The 23,879-nt window shown below is 34.8% G+C and overlaps 1 protein-coding gene and 1 long non-coding RNA gene across 3 annotated transcripts in view; one reads left to right on the top strand and one right to left on the bottom strand.

Annotated features, from left to right (window-relative positions):
- LOC128982138 (NADPH oxidase 4-like) overlaps positions 1-22,362 on the bottom strand; it is a 35,382-nt gene extending 13,020 nt beyond the window's left edge. For both annotated transcript variants that reach the window (XM_054401186.1, XM_054401187.1), the window contains exons 1-6: positions 22,305-22,362; positions 11,500-11,592; positions 10,539-10,737; positions 8,171-8,268; positions 808-989; positions 140-263 (exon numbers count right to left, since the gene is read on the bottom strand). In XM_054401186.1, the coding sequence (XP_054257161.1) occupies positions 140-263; positions 808-989; positions 8,171-8,268; positions 10,539-10,737; positions 11,500-11,592; positions 22,305-22,340 (732 nt within the window). In that variant the 5' untranslated portion in view covers positions 22,341-22,362. The remainder of the gene's footprint in view (positions 1-139; positions 264-807; positions 990-8,170; positions 8,269-10,538; positions 10,738-11,499; positions 11,593-22,304) is intronic.
- On the top strand, positions 3,660-6,499 carry LOC128982139 (uncharacterized). Its single transcript, XR_008489540.1, has 3 exons — positions 3,660-3,793; positions 4,711-4,821; positions 6,466-6,499. It is a non-coding gene; the product is annotated as an uncharacterized LOC128982139 (long non-coding RNA).
- Positions 22,363-23,879: the final 1,517 nt, after the last annotated feature.

The following is a 23,879-nucleotide window of genomic DNA, read 5'->3' as shown; positions in this document are numbered from 1 at the left end:
GCAATCGGTTCAGCGGTGTCTGAGTTTATCACTGCCAAACAAATATATATATATACAAACATCCTCTTGTATACTTATAGATATAGATCCCTGGTGTTTAAAAGTTAAAGTACAAGATTGCTTTAATATAAATTACCACCTGGCATTCCATTGAGGTAAAGGTGGGGTTTGCATGGCAAGTCTCACTGATGGTCATGTTACTGGAAGCTTCATCACATTCTAGCAAGTTATGAGGATAGTTACTTTGTTCTTTCAAAACCCCACTGAAACATACAAAGTAAAGGTTTAAGTTTAACTGAACAGAAGTTATATAATCTGTATTGAAAAAATATCATTTTACTGTCATCATTTTTAGCATCTGTATCAATTTTGTACTAACTATAAGGCTGAAAGTAGTGGAGTGTTCTCTTTTTCAACAATCAAACCAGGGTTGGGCAAAAGTATTGACACCCCCATTAACCTTTTAATGGGCTACTCCAGGAAAACCAAACTCTATACACCTTGATATGGCATGACAGTACATGTTATTGAGAAAATCCCAATTTCGTTTAAAAAACCAAAATAGGCAATTTTGGGGGCAACTCAACAATTTTAAATACCCCTTGAAGTAATTAAATTTCTCTGGATAAAGTATGGCTGAAGAGGACAAAGTCCCAAACAGCCTCAGTCCGGTAGGATTTTCAGCTCACTGGACTGGAACATCACGATGAACAATCTGGATAAAGGAGAAGTTTATCCCAAAGATATCCTTTTTTGCTTATGATATTAACGAGCTAAAAGCATACAAGAAACAAGATACATACCGACCTGAGGGGATGGAGGATGAGGCAGATCATGAAAGGCAGGAAAAGGAAGTGAGTGGCCCAGAAAATGTCGTAGTATCTCTCTCTAACACAGCTGAGAGACAGAATGAGCAGTAAGAGGAGAATGAGTAACATCCCAACACCTGTCAGACCCACAGAGGAACTGAGGATCAGGACAACAGGACTCTGGAATATAGATTGAACATGAAAAGTCAACTATAACAAACAGATAATAATTAAGTTTCTTTTATTTGTAGGTTGCCAAGTTCATGATGGACATACGAACAAAAGGCAACTAACAAAAATGGTAACTTATCAATAATAACAAACTCTTTAAACTGGGTACCGTAGAACTCTACAAACCAGATAAGCCTGATAATTGAAAAGCTCATGATAGTCACAAATAAAATCTATATAGATTTTGCCCCTGAGTTGTTGGACATGTAAGACTAAATTACTTATTGAGTTCCCCTTAGAAGGCTCAAAGTTTGTCGGACTTCTAAAAAACAAACACATTAATTATTGTTCTTTGAGCAGTTCCGCGGACTTTGTGTAAGGAATGTGTAGTCCTATATCAATTTTCAAAATGGGTAGCCTCTGGATTACTGAGGTATACATACTAATATAAGAGGTAAATAATAAGTATATTGTTGGTAGTCTTATTAATTGATTGCAGTGGCAACTAAATTTTGGCACAATGGCACGCTCTAGAGCTGTCATCAGGCATTACAAGGACTGGAACATCCCCACATAGCACAGAATATTTATTTGATATCAAATAAACGTTCAATATATCAAACTATGTCAAATCAAAAATTTGATATTTATTTGATATTCATTTAATGTTCAAAATGTCAAAGTCAAACAATGTCAAACTTTGAATATTTATTGTATCTTCAAAATATCAAAGTCAAATAACATCAAATTTAGAATATTATCTAAATATTCTTAATGTTAAAAATTTGATTTTCTCTTTGAAAATTTCCAAATATACTAGTTTTAAAATTATTTAGATTTAACTTTTTAAATTTTTTAGAGTAAAGAATTAGTCCCCAGCCTACAGGGGCCCATTTCATAATAAACTACAAGTTACAAGTTACAACTTTTAACTTGTTATTTCCATTAGATTTGCATTGGGCAATCAGCTGATTTACTAATAATATTAGTTTGTACTTTATTATGAAATGGGCCCCAGTTTGTATTAATTATCTCACAATAATTAATAATAGGAAGGAACACTGAACACTGTAATTTTTAATTAATTGATGATGGATTTTGACTTTTCGCGGTGAGGGGGGGGGGAGTTGTTGGAACATCTGATATTTTTCTGAATCTAGGCTTACTACACATTTCAAGAAGAGTGAATAGGAAACACAGCTTTTTTTAAAGTTTTGTTTATTAATAAAAAAGTCAAACTCTTAACGATTGGCCATATAATTTTATTTTTACTAGTAAATTAAACCAAACGTAAATTTAAATTTTTTTAAGTGTAATATAACTCTAAAAATATGTTAAGTATCTAGTTTGAGCTTGACTTGGCCCATTCGTATGAAAGGAAGAGAGGAAGACTGAAGACAAAACACCAACTTAATTCTAACCTAACTCAGCAAACAAAACAAAACATTACAATACAAAACAAATTACAAAATCCGTCGCGCGACCAGTGGTGGCCAGTTTACTCACGGTGTGGATTTATTTATTTATTAACCAACAAATTGCCCCTTTTGAGGGAAAGTACACGATTTATGTAAAATGTACCTATGACAACTAACTTGTTGAGTAGGCTACACAAGTAGTGAAAATAAACTATGGAAGCAACAAGAGTATCAAGATTCAAGAACAAGACATAACCTCAAATCAGTTAACTTAAGTGTGCTGATATTTTGTTTAGTGTGTGTTACTGTTAGTTTAGAGTTGTTATTTTTGTGACTGGGTATTGGCATAACCTACACCGAACATCTTTTCACGTTTTGATCCTTGGAGTATGTAAGTATAAGTCACTATACCTAGTAACATAGACGTATTTTAGGCCTTGGCCTTACCTAGACCTAAGTTAAGCTACTGTACAAATTAAATTGGCCAACTTATCATTCCTAATACCTTAACTTAAGTATAAATAGATAAATCTGAAACCTCAAAATAGGCAATCTGTTTTAGAGGAAGTATTTTTCTGCATACTAATTAGGCCTAGGCGTAAGCTACTAAGTTAGGCGGCTTGCTTAGTTCTTACTGAACCAGTAGTTTATTTAGCTTCAAAGGGCAACTTCCGGATGAAAATAGTGTTCAATATATAGGCTAGTACGTAGGACTAACTTACTGGTTTACAAGGCAAATGGAATACCATACTGTGTTGAAATACCTTGTTAGGCTAATTTTGAAATATTACTAAGTTATGTGGGTTATATTTTACGTCAGTCACTAACTTAAGTTTATGTAAATTCACCATCAAGAATAAGTTAACTTAATTTAGGCTAGCCTAGGCCTAACATATTCTACCTCAACCAGGTTACAATTTACCGGTATTATAAAAGAAATAGCCTAGCCTATTTGAAATCCATTTTCCTTTTAAACTGAATTGGGGTACACTTCCGTATCTGTTGTCAAAAACAACTGAATGAACATAGGCTATAACGATCGATATTTTCATTCGGTTGTTTTTGACAACAGATACGAAAGTCTACCCCTGTATTGTCTCTTAGTCTTTTGTATTTTAGTTGTTGTCTGCTTCCTTTACCAACCAATGATTAGGCCTAACTAATCTTGATACATATTTAGGCCAGAGAAAGGTATGCATGAATTTAACTAAAATTAGTTTTCTCTCCATTGTTTCAGTTGATAACTCTGCAGCTTTGGTGGATTTGGTAGCAGTGAATAATTTGCCTACGGTACCAATTCTCCCGAGTGACAAAGTGGCTGTCTAGCAGCCTGTAGGCTGGGAAGGAGGAATAAATTTTTCTTTTGCAATCTGCATCTGAAGCCAGCTATCTTGCGTAAGTTTTTTTTTTTTTATTTACAATCAGACATTAATAATAGGTAGACATACATATATTTCAATTAGGTTTTCTCAAAGTTAAAATAAGTTAAAATAAAGTTTCAATCTTAGGTGTTTTTATTTCAATTTTCTGTTTGATTCGCCATGACTGTGTATGTCTTTTTTGCCATAACGGGTACAGTTCCGCAGAGAACCTGCGATATATTATCGGATGAATAACATTATATATCAATAATTATCCGATTCAATACATCGTTCCCTATGTTTTTTTCACTATGTAAACATCAAATTGAGTTATGATTTGCAGATTTGGTGAATTGGTTTTGCAATATTAATATCAAATCAGATATATATACCGTCCGATAATATATCGCAGGTTCTCTTAGGAACTGTAGATAAGTTAGGCTCTACCACCAAAACACAACCTAATTCATGATAGGTACCTATTGGGTAATAACGTAGCCTAAGGTTCATCACACAGTTAAGAGAGTTTCTCTTTTTTGTGACCCACTTATATAGGAAGTCTTTGATTTACACTATATAAATATTCCGGCAGTGCTAACTTGTGTAAAAGAAAACTGTATTAGTTGAATTTTTTTAAACGCACACATAGGCCTATACACACACCAAACTACATCCGACCGTTGCACTCATTTCAGTCAGTGCTCACCCCAATATTTGTCCGTTCAAGTGACGGAGGATTACTTTTACCACTACCTAGGTCAAAATTTTCAATTTTCAGATTTAGATTTAGCTTTAACAAGGCTACTCAAAAGAAGCAAATGCCATCAAAATATAAAATAGATTTCACTAACAATTTAATATGTGTACCTAGTTGTAGGCTATCCTGGGTGTTGATCAGGAAAATTAAAATATATACAAATTCTAGTGCTAATACTAATCTCTTTTATACAGAGGCAGAACCGGTACGCAAGAACACTAGGATCGTGGTGTAATGGAAATATATGTTGTTGCTACTATAATCAAGAATTGGCTTCGCCCAGCAAAGTTTAGGATTGATGCAAGGTAAATTTATTGTGTTATTTATAATTTAGGTTAAAGAAAAGATTGCTTATCTAATTACCTAATATAGAACTTAAATTTTATTATAATTAACAGATTAGGCCGACATCTAACTACTGTGATGTTTTCTTTTCAAATTGTGAATTTTCAGTGACAGGCTATGCAAATGAGCAAAACTTAATCTGCGGTTTTATCCATCTCTTTTTTCTTTATTGTCAAGAACTCAATGCCTTATCGACAAATTCAATTATAAAGTACAGGTATAGTAAAAAAATAGGTCTTAAAAATGCCTAACGAAGGGGTCTCCAACCTACAGCCTGCGAGCTACATCCGGCCCTCGTGCAGTTTTATTCCAGCCAGCAGAAAGCCAGCATACGTTTTTGAAAATGATTATTTTTTATAGCAAACACCAATTATATTCTCCCACGATTGCGTAAACACGTGTGGTCAGGTGGTCTCAGCTATATCGTGATCATCTCCCGTGATCTCGCCAAGACTCACGAGCATATTATACTGCAGTCTCGACGGTGCCGTGATTGTCTTTTGCAATCCCAGCAACACCCTTCATTGTTGACCGTGATTTCCTTGAGGTGTAAAAAGAGAACTTTGTCAATGAATGCAGGCTCAGCCATGGGATATTTATTTACCTCGCGGCTCATACCATAATTAAGAGCAATTAACTGTCTCTTCCCCATTCAACAAAATTTGTGTACAATACCCTCCAAGTTGGCAGGTTAACGTATTTAAATAGGAACATAGTAAATGTCTCTCACTTGCTAATTTTTTCTCAATAGGCCTAGGGGAATATTAGTAGTAGTCAAGTAGCGGCAGATTAATTTAAATATATATATTTTTAATTGATCCTAATTGGTAGAACTACAAATTGAAATCTTAAACTAGCTGACATTTTAAGTGTCAAATTTTATAGCCTATTCTCACTAAAAAATCATTGAACTTTTTGTCAAAGATTTAGCTTAGAATGTGATTACTTCTTAATTGCACATTTTTCGTTAGAATTAGAGGCATTTATAATTTTATTTTATGAACAGAACTATATTTTAGATTATTAAAAAAGGAAACTATGTAGTTTATTTGTTTATGGATAGATTTTGATAAAATTTGGCAAACTTATTTACTTTATCCTATACTATTGACGTATGCTCAAAAAAACTTTTTACCTTCTCCATGGCTGCAAACCTAACCTTGTTAAATCTAATCTTCATTCAATTTTTATCTTGTATATTTTTTTATATTATCAGCAAGTTAGGTTAGCTTATGACAGTTTAATTTTATAATAGAATGCTCTCATTTTGTCCGTAGTAAACCTTAATTCAATTTTTTCACAATCAGCAAGTTTGGTTAATTTGGTTAGGTTACGACATTTTAATTTTATAATAGAATGCTCTCATTTCGTCCGTATCACAAAAAGCCTTTACCTTGTGACAAACGACAACTACAATCGCATCGATAGTAGATGATGTTGTGATTCGATAGAGTAGCGAACAATTAACGTTAGTCGCTAAATCGGTGGCGTTTTTAGACAAAAAAGTGCTCACCGAGGAAAAAGGGTTGGAGACCCCTTGTCTAACATATTATATTTTATCTATAGCTGTCTTAGAAAATAACTCTGTTGAACCTCTTTTACAGGAACAATAGAAAACTCAAGAAGGACGTTTGGGAGATGAAGAAGACCAGAATTATTTTTTTTGTAAATTGTACATATCTTTTTTATATTTGTGTTTAAATAATTTTTAATTAAACTTATTTTATCATACAAACAAAGTTTTTTCTTTAAAATGTTTTCCTTGAATGCAATTTTGTTTTAAACAAATATGTTTTGTGATACTTTTGTTAATGTTTTGTCAAATAAGAAATATATATTTATATTTACATTTTTGGGTCACCCAAGAACTTTAACAAACTACCTATAACTTCAGAATAATAAGTCAAATCAAGGTAAGAACAGTAAAGAAGTCTGAACTGATATTATTTTAATCGCCATGAAATTTGAAATGTGAAAAAATGCAACCTAATTCTTCTAAACATATTTTACCAATAAATGTATGAGACATTTATTTGATATTCAATTTAATATTTATTTAATGTCAAATTAAGTGAGGTTGAACCTAAATTGACCATTTATTTGATATCAAATGAATGTTCGCGAATATTAATTTAATATTCGAATGTCAAAAATAATATTTATCACCATCATATTTAAAATGTGAATGTAAATTCAATCATATTCTCTTTATTATATTTTACCAATAAATTTATGAATGTCAAATTTGATATTTATTTTATATTCAATTTGAATATTTATTTGATGTAAAATTGAGTGACGTTTGAACCTAAATTGAACGTTTATTTGATATCAAACGAATGTTCGTGAATATCAATTTGATATTCAAATGTCAAAAATTTGATAGCTATTTGATATCAAATAAATATTCGGTGCTATGTGGGTCGCTTCTGCTGAAGGTCGTCATACAACACACATTTAAGACAAGCAGTCAATATACATGACTAAAGTTTTGCAACGCAGCAAACATAAGTTTACAATTAGATCTAACTATTATGATGATTCAACCATTACATGATTGCCATTTCAGGAATTAAATTTAATTAGCAATTCATCTTTTAGGTCTGAAGTATTTTTATAACTTAACCGATCAATAGTTTTTAATACTTTTGAAGTCAAACGGGGTGAAGCCTGTGCGTAACAGCTAGCTAATTAATTAACGTCATTCCAGTGCTGATCATCTACAATGCTCAATTGGGCACACGCCTTTACCGCAGTTCGTTGCTTTTACTGTCAGATTGTGACAGATAGCCTGCTCGGCGGGGAGACGGGGCGCTTGGGAGACGGAATCGAGGAGCGCAGAGGTACCATGCGCGCCTCGGTCCTACCCGTGCAAGGAAATAATCACCTACTTAAATAAGGATTGAAAGAGACTTATTGATTTAATTACCTACCTTTTACGTTTTCCCTCACCTATTGAATGGAAAAATAAAATTTTCTCATCAATAGAATTATTGGTGAAGCACAGTTTGGTAAGAGAGGCTCACCGTGATAAACAGTGGATCGCTCAGTTGAAAGTTGATTGGATGTGTGGATTATTTGTGAGTTTTTTTGTTTTTTACTCATGTTGCTTCATGGTATGCATCCCTCGTTTGATAAAAATATGAATTTTTGTGTACTTCCAAGATGAGGATAATAAAAATAAGTAGGCATGATTAAATTAATTATTCATGAGGCTCAAAGAGCTATCTTTGATGATTTCGGAACTACATTGAGCAGGTTAATTTGAATGAGATATGTTAAAATGTATTGTAAGGGTTTTCTACTAACTTGTCCCTTGTACTTCGCCCAGTTTATCTCAGGGTGATGAGCATCGTAATGTTGAGAGAAGTTCGCTGAATTTACAAAGTGAGCTGCAGAATGGACCACTGAAACAGATTTTATGCAGATTATATATAGCTATTTAAAACTTGTAACAAATGTACCTAACTTGGTAATGCTAAACATAATTCACGTGTAACTTAAATTTTAATAATTATCTATATAAACAAAATTGGAGTTTTGTCTGTACACTGTTCAGAATTATATGGGTCACCAATCCTACTCATAACGCTGACGGTCTAGAGGTGCTACATTATGCAGAAAAGGTAGTAAATTAAACACTATTTGAAATCTACAAATTATACTACGACAACACCGCAAGTGGACATAAAATCCTCAATGAAAAACTGCAGTTCCGTTCACACTTTATCTTCAATGTTTTAATAAACCCAAGTAACCGACCACCTGACCTTTGTCCTGCTGATAAGGTGGACAACAATGAGGAAGGAGTCTGAAGCTGCAGTCTACTACCTGCGCCGGGACCGTCACGTGATAGGCCTATCTACATGTTTGTTTTGTGTTGTTTATTTAATGTGTGCATGTGACAGTAATTTCTTTTATGTATTTGTACCCTGAGGATGCCTTATTAACGGTGAAACATTTAGGTTTTTAACCTCATTTAGTCATTTAACAACATTTGGATTACTTAATGAGGTAATTATTACACAATATTATGGTCATTTATAGTAATCCAGGGGCCATCAACATGGAATTTAATTTTATATGTATTGTTTTTTCTAAGGTTTATCAAACGTCCTATAATAGTTTTGCCAGCAAATCTGGAAATATATACGAAAACCAACTGCTGTTCTGAATATAAGAAGGTTTCAACTGACTACAAGATCCCTGTGCGTAGAACGGGCACACAAAAGAGACATTTAATATTGCGTCTTAATTTCATTCACACTCCCCTAGGTACTTGCTGAAAAGCAACTGGGTGAATGGTTGTCTTGCCAGGACTAAATTCCTATTCTCAAATTTTATCTTAAAGAGATATGAAAAAAGGGTAAAATAAGAGAAAATCAACACAGTGATCCAGTAACTTATAAGTAAGAAAATTCTATCCCCGCATTACATAGAAAAAACAGAGCTAGCGGATTTGAGAAGAAACAAAAAAAAAATTTGGTTTTGTGAAAAGTAAGTAACAATTAAAAAGTAAACTCGGATAACTACGATTATTTTTTATACAACTACACAAAAAACCCAAATAAACAAAAAACTCTGTAAAAAAATTATGTTTGCATGAAGGTTAATTTTTATTAAAGCAGGATTTTGTCTATATCGAGCTCAAATGTTTCTGCTCTTTCTTCTTGTTTTTTTTTAGCGAATTTCCCTATAGGGAAGTATTTAGCGAATTTCCCTATAGGGAAGTCTTTAGCGAATTTCCCTATAGGGAAGTAGCTATTACCGTAGGTCTCATGGTAAGACCTAGGCCCGGGACCGATTTACTTTTTCATTTTGATGTCCCCAGAGGCCAAAAACACCATTCTTTCAAATTTTTATATATCTATATATGTCCATCCGCACGAGTAATTTTTGTTTGATTTTGATAAAATTTGGTTTGAAGGTGTAAGGCGGGATAAACTTGAATGAGTTTGCAAACCAGCATGATCGGACTATGGGAACGGGGGTTTATGGGGGGTTTTATGGGGTAAAAATAGGTTTTTCCCATTTTTGACCCTAAAAACACAAATTTTCACAATTTTTACTAAACCATTTTGTAGACCTTAAAAAAACAAATAATTTAGTATATTGGAGCGCTGTTGTATGCCTAACAATCACGGAGAAAATTCAAAAATAGTGTAATTTAAAATTCCCATGTTATTCTTATGGAGAAAATGAAAACTGTTGTAGTTTTCTTGTTTATGAACATATTTTAATCAAATTTGGAAAATGCATTTATTTCATACTAAACTATTACATTTTACAAAAAAAAATACCTTTTTACCCTCCCTGTTGCAGCAAACCTAAGTACTCGTTAAACTAATTCTGTTTAAATAGGGAACAAATGTGATATTTTTAAGGAGACATTCTAGTGTAAATCCAATCAGGCAAATGGAAATTCGCTAAGTCTGCAGGTTTGCTGCGGCGGGGGTATTTTATCTTTTAGGTTTAAAGGATTGAATACAGACTATATATATGATCTAAGAATTTTCCCCAAATAAATTTAAAAACCTTATTAACTGACACTATAAGCTGAAACTGCATCTTAACTCGTTTGAGATGTCTCACGTCTTGATATGGTTTTGACACTTAAGGATCCAATTTGGGCCACCATACTTAAAAATAAATCGGACATCCTAATCATTAAGTTTACCTGCTGCAACCACAATGGTCAGAGCTAGTGTGATGTGGATTGACTTGAGGCGAGCGAGCCAGAGTGCAAGGAGAGTTCTGGAGACTCTGCTCAGTAAGCGGTAAAGCAGTGAGTTGAGCCCTCGGCAGACAGGGAGCAGCACGAGGGCTGAGTTGAGATTGATGACTGTGGCTGAAGCCCGGGAGATGCAGAGGCCTCTCTGGGACAACACTTCATGATTAGTAAGTTATTAATCTTGTATGAAACCAGTTACAACAAAAAAGAAATACATAGCCTGTTTGGCCAAGTTGTGTGTTCCAATCAATTAAAAAACCAACCAAAAATTTACTTACCAACAGCTTTCAGAAACATTTGGTCCTGATTCTATAAAAGTTACCTTTTTACTACTGATAGACCAATTGATAAACTTCAGTATTTAAAAGTAAATGGTTATAGGCCTACTATTCTAAACCAAATCTATATTTTTCTATTGCAACTTAAGGCTGCTTCATTGAGGTTGTAGAAATAACAAGCTTAAAATCCACCTTGTACCTAATAAGTGATACTGTTCAATCCCTTTTATATTAGGCCTACTCCTTTTTGTGTGTTTAACGTCACTGGAATTTTTACGTGACTTGTAAGGGAACAGTTCCAAACCCCAATCAAGTTACCAATCAACACAAAATCAAAGATGTCAAACCCCGTGATATCCCTGTTCCTACGATCCCTTGCTGGTTCGCAAACTCTCTAGTCTATCCCACACCTTACACACCTTCCATCAAATTTGGGCCAACATTACTCAAGTTGTCACTTTTACGAACACATGTAAAAATTTTACTTAGTGGTTTTATGGCCTCTGGAGATACCAAAATGAAAAAAATAATCGGTCCCAGGTCTAGGTCTTACCTGCCATCTATGGTATTGCTGCTTCGCTATCGGGAAATTCGCTAAAAAATGCCACGTTCATAAATAATTAACTTACCCCGAGCATTGACTGAAGATGAAAATACTGAGGTTGAAGATACTTTTGGTAGGTGATGTAGAATATGGCAGAATTCAACAGAATCCATAGTATCTGAAACATTCATGGAAACAAAAATCATACATTACTATTCAGATTTTAACATGGTTTATATAATGACTAAACATACTTTAGACTTTTGATTGTTTGAAAATGTCTGTTCAAATACTCTCATATCATTGTGACAAATTATGGGTGCTAGTATTAATCTATACTACTACTGTAAACAAAAATATAATGGTGTCTACCTGTGTGTGTGTGTTACTCAATCATGTAAAAACTACTGAACAGTGAACAGACAGAACTAGAATTTTACAAAAATAGCCACTATACCAAGGATCCATGATCATGATCCATTTAGGCCCATATCATAGGAGCGCTATTGCCTCAGCGTTGATTCCGTCGTGTTGAAGCCTCTCCATGTCTCCAACCCGGAAATGGGGTTCTTTAGTTCTTATGGAGCTAGTCATACCGTACGGACGCTACCCAATGTCGCCGGTGAATCCGCGTTGGCCAGATGCTGGGCGCTGCCAACCAATGCCAACGCGAACGCGGATGGTCGTGTTAGCGACGCGGCGCTAGTGACGGGGGGACCCAGTACTGTTAATAAGGAGTTTTACCGGACACCATCCAGCTGATTATACTGTATGAGTGGTTATAAACAAGAACGTAACCTCTAAGAGAGGTGATTGTTTAAAACTAGTGATTGTTTAAACTTAACACACACTTAACTCTTATTTTCAGCACTAGTTTTAACGTAGCAGGAGTAATATCTGTAATATATTACGCCATGATTGCGGAAGACGATAATGATGTCCACGCGACCGCGGGAGACGTCGAGGATTTTGCCTTGCTGCAATAGTGGGAGACGATATTAATTTTTCCATGACCGTGTGAGGTATTTAAGATTTTGACGCTATCACAGAAGACGGCGATGACGTTTCTCTTTCAGCGGGGGATATTTAGGATTTGCTACGATTGCGGAAAAAGATTATGTTTCCGTCACCACGGGAGATGAGGATTTGACCGCGATCGCTGTAGCCGACGATGAAGTCTCTACACGACAGCAAGAGATGCCTTTGGTTGCAATCATGGTAGACAATGATAATGTTTCTGTGACTGTGGAAAGTATTAATGATTTTGTCCCTGTCACTGAGGAATGATAATATGTCTGCGACTTATGAAGATATTCAGGATTTTGCGGCGATGATGGAAGACGATCATGACGCCTCTGTGTCCCGGGAGATTCCATGCCAAGACCATTAAGTGCAAGCTTAGGTGAAAATACCTGTGATAATGTTTTATAGATTATTGGGGGAGGGGCGCGGAATTTTTATCACCGCCACTGCTTAGGTTCCCACTTCCCAGAAATGATATATTATTCCGGTTTAGGTTATCAGGAATTCGTCAGACGAAAAGAAGCCGCAAATGCAACAAAAGCGGCCTTGGCCTGTGCTTTGTCAGTGGCACGCACGAGAAATAGATAACGTTGGACTTGACTGTGTGTCATTTATCACTAGCTAAAACACGACAAATATATCACGTGCACGTGCAAAGCAAAATTCTCCGAGTTCAATGCCATATCACTAGAGTAGTAGCACAGAGAAATTAAGATTTTGCTATTACAGTATAGAGTACACATATAATGAGGTCGTAGGACTTTTCACACTGTCAAATTATGACAGTAACTCAACCATTCAACGAAAATGATTTTGCAAACTTGTTGACGTTGACGTTGCAAACATTAAATTTATGACGTCAGACGGTAATATCTGTGTAATTACAACATAAAACCGCCAGCTCTGATCCACATACCCAAAATATAAAACTGAAACACCCAGTATTTAAAACTATATGTTTTAACACCTGATGACGTTCTAGTTCAGTAAAAAATGTGTTACCGGTTAAAAATCAAGTGAATTGAGGTTCATGAGAAAAGATGCGCTTTTCTGACAGATATTTGACGAAATTAATATGGTGAGCTTGAATGTAATATTAAGAACCATTAATTGATTAACCATTGTTTGTTTTACATATTAGAGAAAGTGAGAGCAGCCTTAGCTAATGTAAAGAGCATCTGTGAGTCATCCAGTTGTGTATCAGTTGGTTTATGACGTCTTACGTCATGTGACTGACACAACTCAATAAAACTGACGTCGTTAATGTTGAGCTTCAACTATTATATTGACAAACCATTCCATATGCTCGACACGCCACATCTTATCAGTTCATATTGTGATATTTATGAACTAATGAATAATGACCAGTAATTCCCCAGACATGGGGGAGCACCGCAGCTGCAGCATGTGATTCCATATAGCCTAAGCCTAAGCCAAACAAGAGTTTAGGCCTATAGATGAGACTGTTTTGTAAAAATTAGTTAAAGCATGGATCAAACAAACAAGGTAATCTAATTATAATCCTTGAGAATCAGCTTTCAAGCGAATTTCGAAATATGTTTATGTCTATTGTCTGGTAATGCTTGAGCGGTGACCTCCCGCTATCTCCGCGTCCCGCCACCTCCGTGTACCGCTACCTCCGAATTTCAGAGTGACCCCTATAATCCTTGGTTACTTCCTGCGTTAAGACTTTCCGTCCTAACCTAACCTAACCTAACTTAACCTAACCTAACCTAACCTAACCTGACCTGACCTAACCTAATCTAACCCACGGGTTAAATTTTCATTAAATCTTCCATCCACGGGGCTTCGCAGCCGTGGATGCAATGACAGCTAACAACGCAGGCAGTGGCGGTTTTATAAGGGTCACTCAAGAATTCGGAGGTGGCGGAACAGATTTGGGTTCGGAGGTGGCGGGACAGATTTGGGTTCGGAGGTGGCGGGACAGATTTGGGTTCGGAGGTGGCGGAACGCGGAGATAGTGGGAGCACACGGCTTGAGCGTGTTTATGTCTTCTTTTTACATGCCTATACAATATTTTACGACTTTTTGATTTTATGAACCAGTGACGTCCTCTGGCATGATAGTGATCAAATCGAGCCGCTACAAACTACTACATATAATAGAAGCTACGGAATACCACTTAAATCCATTCCATCCAACTCCAACACACACTGGAGTTAAGTTAGGAAACATGTCCAATGTATGTGAGGCTAAATAGCCCTTCTGTGAGAGATTTCATCTTACTAAACATAAAATGTGCAAGTAATTGACTATACTGACCTCGAACTATGTTGCGGGCTAGACACTAAGTGATGTAAACACAACTATAGCGGAGATGTGATGGGTGTATCCAACCATCCAACCACAGGGAGCGTTTCAACACTTACAGAATTTACATAGATATAGCAGAGTGGCCTACACGAACAGGCTCGTCCCTTAGAGTGTAAATAGATCAACGGATCATTGATCGATTTCGAGCACTTCTGTCCCTGTGATGGAATAATAATCAAGTCTAGTGTTATCAGAGCCTTAAATGTCACATTTTGATTTTGTTGGTGTGCTGTTTGTGTTATGTGTATATAATAAAAGTATAGCTGAGTGGTGACATAGTGATTCGTTTACTGATGAGATGGTCGTTGGTGATCTTAGCTTATAGTAATGATGATGATACGATTTTTTGCAGCAGATTAAAGATACATTTTTCTCTCCCTCAGATCCTTTGAGACTAAAGTGTTGTCGGTAACCTATAAACAAATTAAAGTCATCACGCGCTCAAGGGTACAATAAACATACTTTTACATTTTCTTCAGCTGATATTAAAGGATAATCTACATTCGAACATGTTTAATCTTTGGAGGAGCCACCATCAGTTCGTTTATGTTTGTTTCCTACTCCAATATACCAGAGGCTTGGTTGGATGTTGAATGTTGGGGGCAGCACAGCTGATTCATGTTCCGATTGCACAGCTGGTTCATGTTGTTTCCATATACGGCCAGTAGGCCACCCAGGCAGTGTAACTGAAGTAGGTAGGCTTCACCCGACCACAGTATTGACCAAGAAAACGGCTGGTGCATGAATTGGGTAACTTTACTAAAAACTCACTTTACTGGTCCTTTTGGGGAAAGGCCAGAAAGGGGTGTACTGATTTTCGAGCCAGGCAGAGGGTTTCGTCCAAACGAGAGTTTCATAACGAAACGCACTAAGGTTTTTAAAAATTAGCTCAACTTTTCTCCAGTACGTCATCAGTTTCTTGGCCTGTTGGCCTGTTACAAAACTGTTGTTAGGGGAAATGAGGATTGGCTAAAGTTGTAAAATTTGTGTCCACCCAAGAAATACGTGCATGTTTAAATACCATTGTTATCATTAGTCTAAGACCAGTAGCATAAAACTAGGCCTGACCTCGGCAAAATTAATAACAAAGCAAAACCAACTGAAATGTGTTAGGGATTCTTCCCTTAACATGTTGTGAAAATTCCCAACTTTTCCCACTGTAGCAAAATCCGCCATCTTGGAAAATGGCGGACAATCTATAAACCCTGCAAGGTTCCACTTAAAAACTTATTGTTCCCAAACCACTCCATCTAGAAAAGTCTAGTTAGTCTTAAATTCTTCGCCATAATATTATCTACAAGAAAATATCATATTAAATAATAGTAATATGACGTTTAATAGTGAAAAAACAAATTAAATTGTAAAATATGTAAATAAAAGTAGACATATTCTAACTTTTTTGGGGTTTTCGCCATTATTATTGAGTAAATGCAGATTTTACCTGCAACAAACATGTAGAGCTTCAAATTCCGCTTCATTTCTATATATAATATAACAATGTTTGCGCAATATTGACGTAAACGGCGACTGTCAAAGTACACTCTCATGTAACGCACCTGTGGGACCAAAATGCATATAGTGTGGTTGTATGGTTGTATAAAGTGGCAGAATACTTCAGTTCTGGCGGGGAACATGCAACTTGAGGTGGTAGCATAGTATAGATGTCCCTGAACGTAAAACTGCCCAGACCCCAATTTTTAAGGACCTCGGTCGTCCGTAATGACGTCACCAAGATGGCGGCTGTAAAAGGATGCTGGGTCACCATGAATCGGTTATAAAACCGATTTTAATGAAATTTGGCATACAAGTGCTTGAATACATTATCTCAGCCCAGGATGCCCATGGTTTAGTTTGATTAAGTCATCTCAAAATGGCGGCCATCAATAATTAAAATAATACAAATGTTTCGGTTTTTTGTGTTTTCAACTCCCTCCAGAGATTTGCATCAACCTATTAATTTTCCTTGCAATCACAGGTTGTGATGCCGTCTCAAAATTTCATGGAATTGGCAAAATACCCCCACCACAGCAAACCTGCAGACTTAAGTGAGTTTCTATTTGCCTGATTTGATTTTAAATTAAATATATTTCAATAACATTAGACTTCATGAGTACCTGGGTTTGCTGCTACAGGGAGAGTAATAAAGCAAGTTTTTTATTTATATAATAGTAGCAAAGTTTAAAATAAATACATTTGCCAAGTTTCATAAAATATATTCATAAACAAGCAAACTATAACATTTTATGTATTCTCCGTAAGAATAACATGGGAATAATAAAAAAAAATTTAGCTTTCTCCGTAACCTATAACCGTACAAATACACTACAATATACTAAATTATTTTTGTTTGTTTTCAAGATCTTGGAATTTTTTTAAGATAAATTGGAGAATGTCATGTTTTGAGGTTTAAACATAAGAAACCCCAATTTTTACCCCTTAAATCCCGCCTAAAACCCCGTTCTCATGGTCCGATCACGCCTGTTCGCGAACTTAATCGAAGAAACGTAGGTTTACACGTTTGTACCAAATGTCATCAAAATCGGATATTTTTTCCTAACGGACACACATTTATACAAACAGCGTGTTCAAAAAGGGTAGGAACAAAATTTACAAATTGATCCCTTGTGCCAAAATAAGAAGAACATAGTTTCATTCAGATATCCACTGTTTTGTAATTTTTTATTAAAATTTTCATCTTTGGATTATTTTGATTGAACTTTATGAAACTTGCTATGTTTGTAAAGGTAGAATATGCTAATTTTAGGTAAAAAAATTACCTTGGTCCAATTCAAAAATTTAAAATGGCGTTCTTTTAATTTTTAAATACAAAATTATTGAAAATTGACGATTTTATGAAAATGTGTCATGGACACTTCTGTTTAACATTTAAAATTCCCTATCAAACGATACCAAGTTAAAAAAAATCTTAAGAGAAATGACTGATATATCACGATTTTAGTTGTGAATATAGTCGGAATGAGACTAAGCTAGCCAGGTTTTCTTCAATTTACAACTAAAAGACTTAATATTTAAATTATTTTTATTCGATCGTTTTGAACTGGAAGTAGTTTGATAGGAAATTTAAATGCTAACCAAAAGTTTTCTTGACGCTTTTTCATACAATCTGCCATTTTCAGTAATTTGGATTTTAAAAATTAAAATGCCTGCCATTTTGAAATTTTTAATTGGACCAAGGTAATTATTTTCCCTAAAATTGGTATGTAGGTGTTTTTGAACACCCTGTTTATGTGTGTGTCCGTTGGCACAATAAATCACACAAAAATGATCCGATTTCGATGAAATTTTGTACAATTGTGTAAACCTACGTTTCTTCGAATAAGTTCACGAACCAGCTTGACCGGACCATGGGAACGGGATGGTTGGGGTGATTTATGGGGTAAAAATTGGGTTTTCTCATTTTTGACCATCAAAACATAGAAATCCCTAATTTATCTCTAAAAAATTGTGAAGAGCTTAGGCAAACAAATAATTTAGTATACTGATGTTTTTTTGCATGGCTATTGGTTACGGAGATAATTCAAAGAATTGTAAATTTAAAATTATTCTTACGGATAATAAATAAACTGTTTTAGTTTGCTTGTTTGTAGATATATTTTGATGAAACTGGGCAAATTTATTTATAAACTAAACTATTATTATATTAATAAAAACTCACTTTATAACTCTCCCTGTGGCAGCAAACCTGGGTACTCATAAAAACGAACGTTATTGAAATAGATTTAATTGAATATCAAAATAGGCAAATGGAACTCACTTGGTCTGCAGGTTTGCTGTGGTGGGGGAACCAATTCCATGAAAAGTAGAGAAGGCATCACAACCTGTGATTGCAAGGAAAATTAATAGGTTGATGCAGATCTCTGGAGGGAGTTGAAAACACAAAAAACTGTTACATTTGTATTATTTTAATTATTAACGGCCGCCATTTTGAAACGACTTAATCAAATTCGACCATTGACAGACAACCTGGGCTGAGATAATGTATTCAAGCACTTGTATGCCAAATTTCATTAAAATCGGTTCAGGCAATTGGAGGTTATAATAACCGATTCATGGCGACCCTTGCATCCTTTTACACCCGCTATCTTGATGACGTCATTACGGACGACCTAGGTCTTTAAAAATTGGGGTCTGGGCAGTTTTACGTTCAGGGACTTCTATACTATGCTACCACCTCAAGTGTTGCATGTTCCCCGCCAGAACTGAAGTATTAAGCCACTTTATACAACCACAATATATACGTTTTGGTCCCACAGTTGCGTTACATGAGAGTGTACTTTGACACTCGCCAATTACGTCAATATTGCTCAAACATTGTTATATTATACATGGAAATGAAGCGGAATTTAAAGCTCTACATGATCGTTGAAGGTAAAATCTGCATTTCCTCAATAATAATGGCAAAAACCCCCAAAAAGTAAGAATATGTCTTATTTTTTTACATATTTTAAAGTTTAATTTGTTTTTTCACTATTAAAAATCATATCACTATCATTTAATATGGTATTTTCTTGTAGATAATATTATGCCGAAGAATCTAAGACTAACTAGACTTTTCTAGATGGAATGGTTTGGGAACAATAAGTTTTTAAGTGGAACCTTGCAGTGTTTTACAGATTGTCCGCCATTTTCCAAGATGGCGGATTTTGCTACAGTGGGAAAAGTTGGGAATTTTCACAAAATGTTAAGGGAAGCATGCCTAACACATTCCAGTTGGTTTTGCTTTGTTATTAATTTTGCCCAGGTAAAAGTCTAAAAGGCCTAGCCTACATTATTTAACAAACAAAATACGCCTTAAGTTGTATTTTAACTTATTCATAATCAATTCCGTACACTTTGTTCGGCTAAAATTTAAGGATGATAGATAGAATCCAGAGGTCATGCATGGTTTGTTACCTGGATCAGCTGTTAGCATGGGGGGGGGGAGGTGGAGCACATCTGTGTGACCTCAAGGTCAACCATTGTTGCGAGATTAACAAGCTTCTCAGAAACTGAGCACGAGACACGGCCGCTGCGAAGTCAACGCCACGTTTTGATGATTCAAAACACTCAATTCACGAGAAAAAGGACATTCGTTTGACAAAATATAATTGGTATAACATAAAGCACGAACCATATTAAAACAGAAATCTCTTAAACTACTGTTTTAATCGTAAAAAGGGTTTGCTGTTTCGCCATTTGTCTAGTACAAAGTATAGTACTTTTAGTACCAGTAGTACCCTACCTTTTTCCAAACGATAGTTATATCGGTGATTGTGTCGAACAAGGTGACAACTGATAGTTTTGCCTAGTTTCAAAACAGCCATGCTTTATACTATATTTACTATATGCGTTACTATATTGGAATTATTGACTTATGTCCCTGAGTTTTAAACTTAATTTTCTGTTTTATTGTATGCATGAGATGAAATTATTGTATACAGTAGTACATTACTTCATCTATGGTAGTACTGCAGTTAATCACGAATCTTAGTAATGGCCAATTTGATAAAAAAAAAATATTCAACTTCCAATGCTTGGATAACGATATTATGAACATTTAGCCAAAGATTTACCTTGCTTTTGCTGATCGATTGCTTAACTGTATTGCCAGTCCAAATTCTTACCTTTATTGTTATTGTTTTTTCACAATTATTTTGTACTTCATTGTTAATTATTGTTTTCCTAGTCATGATTATATTTCCTGTTACCAATGTTGCTCTGATCCTGCCATAGATTTAAGTTAGTTGTTAAGTTTTCTGTTAAAATGCATGTTGTTACCACATAGGCTTCTTGTATCCACATTGTAAATTGGTGATATATTGTCGTTGGAATAAATAAATAAATAAAATTTGAATTAGGCTAATTATATTTTTATCCTTTTTGTGTGTCCTCATATGTGTTGCTTTTAAGAATCATCAAAGAAAAAGAAATGTTGCACATTTTAACCCAGCTCATTTTCCGATAATAATAAGTTAGTATAATTGCTACCTATACAAAGGATCGGTCAAAAATATCTTTAAAAGTCTTCAATTATTAATCCTTCGTTCAGACTCTATTTTTTGAAGTTTCGATAGCAGCAAGACACCGACAACAGTGACGCGACGCCGACGGCAGGCTTTGTAGATAAGAGATAGACTAGAGGCTCAAATCATCTGTTATCATATCATAGCATCGACAACTAGGTCGTCGGCAGACAAGTTTGTTGTGCCGGCAGCGACCAAGGTAAATTAGGCCATTGACTTCAGACACTGCAAGACAATGCAGAAAAGTCTGAAAGCGTTTATTTTTTCTCTTAGTTTTGAGTATTTACAGTAAGTACTTTATACCCTAAGTTAAACCTGAAACAAAAGAAAACGTTTGAGAATAAATCGTTCTATATTTTGCTATTAAAGGTGGGATGTTGGTAAAAAACAAAACAAAAACTAGGCACAAAACCACAAAAACTTAAAATTGTCCTAATAAGTTGTTTTACGGTAAATATATGTGTGATTAATGTATGATTTGTGCCAATGGCGATCGCGAATCCAACGAGTACGAGGTTAGTTATTTTATGTTTAAAATGCGGTTCATATGTTGCCTTTGTTGGGTAGTGCGTCCAACTTTGTTCGGTCAGTATAATAAAATGTGAAGTGAAGTCACAGCACACACTTTTGTCTGTCAATTTGTGCTTTTCTATTGCTTCGCCAAGTCTTAGTTTCTCAATAAATATGTCATATGGGTATCTGTAATCTAATTGACAAACGTTTTGAATAAAATAGTCAATGCTGATGGTCATACACATCTATATATTAATAGGCAAGCATGTTTCTTTAAAACCTTTTTTCTCAGCTCGTGTGCATCGCAGGGAAAATCTACGCATACCGTACTGTTGGAAAGATATTTACCTGTAGATGTGCAGGATCCCTTTATAAATTAAAATAAGCCCAAAAATAAGCACAAAAAATCAATCTAAAATTTTGAAAAAATTAACATGGATCTTATGGGTTGCCATGCTGGTGATGAAATAACAACGAAATATAAACAGAAAATCAAAACAATGGAAGAAACTCCAATCACATGTTTTATTCACAGTGTGGGATGAAAATAAAGAAGTCTGTACATTAAATATTTTTGGTCGAGTTTCGACCACTGGACGACCTCTAGTAGAAATTAAATATGTATCCAGTTATTTCCATAATATGCATTTTTAAGTGAATACACAGATAAGAAAAACGTGACAATGACATACATTAGTTAGGTATAGGCCTACTGTAATTAATGGAGCTTTCTTGAGCATCCCCTGAGTAAACACTTAGTCATAGTCATGTAAAATTTGCATAAATTGTATGTTTATGTGTATAGTAGTGATATAATAACTTATTTGATATTATTTTGGTAGACTGCGATACTACTCCTTCACATCATTAGGGCACGTAGTTATAAAACAGTACCGAGATATTCCCTTTTGAAATATAATGAAATTACCTTCTGTAAACTAAACGAGACAAACAGATGTCTTCAAACCGTTATTGTAATACAAATAAACAAACTTACCAAGTAGCGATGGGAAGAGAGCGAAGTGAACGCCATCTACGGGCGGAGTCATGCAACTACAGCACAGAGCAGGACTGGGAACTTGAGAAGTGGAAGTGGTAACGCCGCAACAATCGACTAGCTGCCAACTTAACTGCTGTCAGTGCAAAATTTCCCTAGAGAAAATAATGTCCCCGTGATTTGAAATTTGCAGTATCATTTCAACTGTTTGTGTTGTGTCATTGTCATAGATGGCGTTATAGCCTATCACATATTGGACATACATAAGTAATTGATAACTTTTTTTAAGACAAATTTAATACTTAATAGTACTTTAATAGTAATTATATCATTAACAATGGGAAATTGTGCATATCGTTTTTGCCTTGTAAGAAGGAAGGTTGCAAAAGCTTGTAATAATAATGTACTATTTTTTTTAATCTCTGTGTTACTGTTTTTTTTTATATCTTTAAATATATGTATGTTATTACTAATCAGTTACAATACAATGTCACTAGCGCGTGTTCACTCCATGTCACACTCTAGTACTGCACTTATTCATTTTGTTTTTTACAATAACATTTGATAATTCACTATTTGTCATTTATTTATAAATTACTTTGGTAATTATTGTTGAATACGTTTATCGTTGTTCTGTGTGATATTACCCCTGCTGCAGCATACCTGCAGACTACATAAATTTCCATTTGTACCTGATTGGATTTTCAACTGTAATAGCTACTTCCCTACAGGGAAATTCACTAAAATGTTGATATAGTTCGGCCGCTTAGAAAGCGACCTCCTCCAGCATTGGTTTAGCATTAGCGCTCAGGACGTTTTCTAAGCGGCCGAACTATAGTTGCTGGATTTGTTTTAACCATTGACCTTTATATAACAATATGGACCAGCTGTAACCATCTTTTTTAAACAGATGAATCAGTCATCCACAGAGTGTTCTAGGTTTAAAGCTAGAACAGCTTCCTTATGTGTTGTTAAATTAGTTAAAAATTAACTATAGTTACAAATGAATTGACTTTTCAGGCTAGTTTTTTTATGTTGGTTATTTTACAGAAATCACAATCAGTGATTTAAATAATTTTCACTATAAAGAAAAAACCGTCAATAAATTTTACACGGAAATAGAATGACTACTTCTTTTATAGTCAAAGATTTGAGTAATAAAAAAAAAACTTGTAAACAACTTTTTAAAAAAATTTTATAAACTCTAAAATTATTTAATATGTTGAATAGGAAACAAATATAAACAAGAATGTATTTTTTATTGTTAATTTATTAATAGATTTAAATGTTTGCAAGATAAAAAGTGTACGTGTACTGGTGAAATTACCTGCTGTCAAGTGATCCTTTTGACCTAGTTTTCAGGGTCAAAAGGATCACTTGACAGCAGGTAATTTCACCAGTACACGTATTGATCAGTGATTCGGAGGCTTAATTCAAACAAAATGAAAAAATAAAAAGTATATTCCTAAAATAGGGAATACAATAACATTTTTATAATTTTTTGTTCAGTAATCTATATAATTAATACGCGACATGAAACTTTGTCGATTGAACTCCTCCGCCATTTCTTAACCG

The sequence above is a fragment of the Macrosteles quadrilineatus genome, unplaced genomic scaffold (genome assembly GCF_028750875.1).
Source record: "Macrosteles quadrilineatus isolate MER2022 unplaced genomic scaffold, UCM_ALF_1.0 Scaffold_128__1_contigs__length_305072, whole genome shotgun sequence".
NCBI lineage: Eukaryota > Metazoa > Arthropoda > Insecta > Hemiptera > Cicadellidae > Macrosteles > Macrosteles quadrilineatus.
Note: the sequence above shows the minus strand (reverse complement) of the source record. Positions and strands in the feature narration are given on the sequence as shown.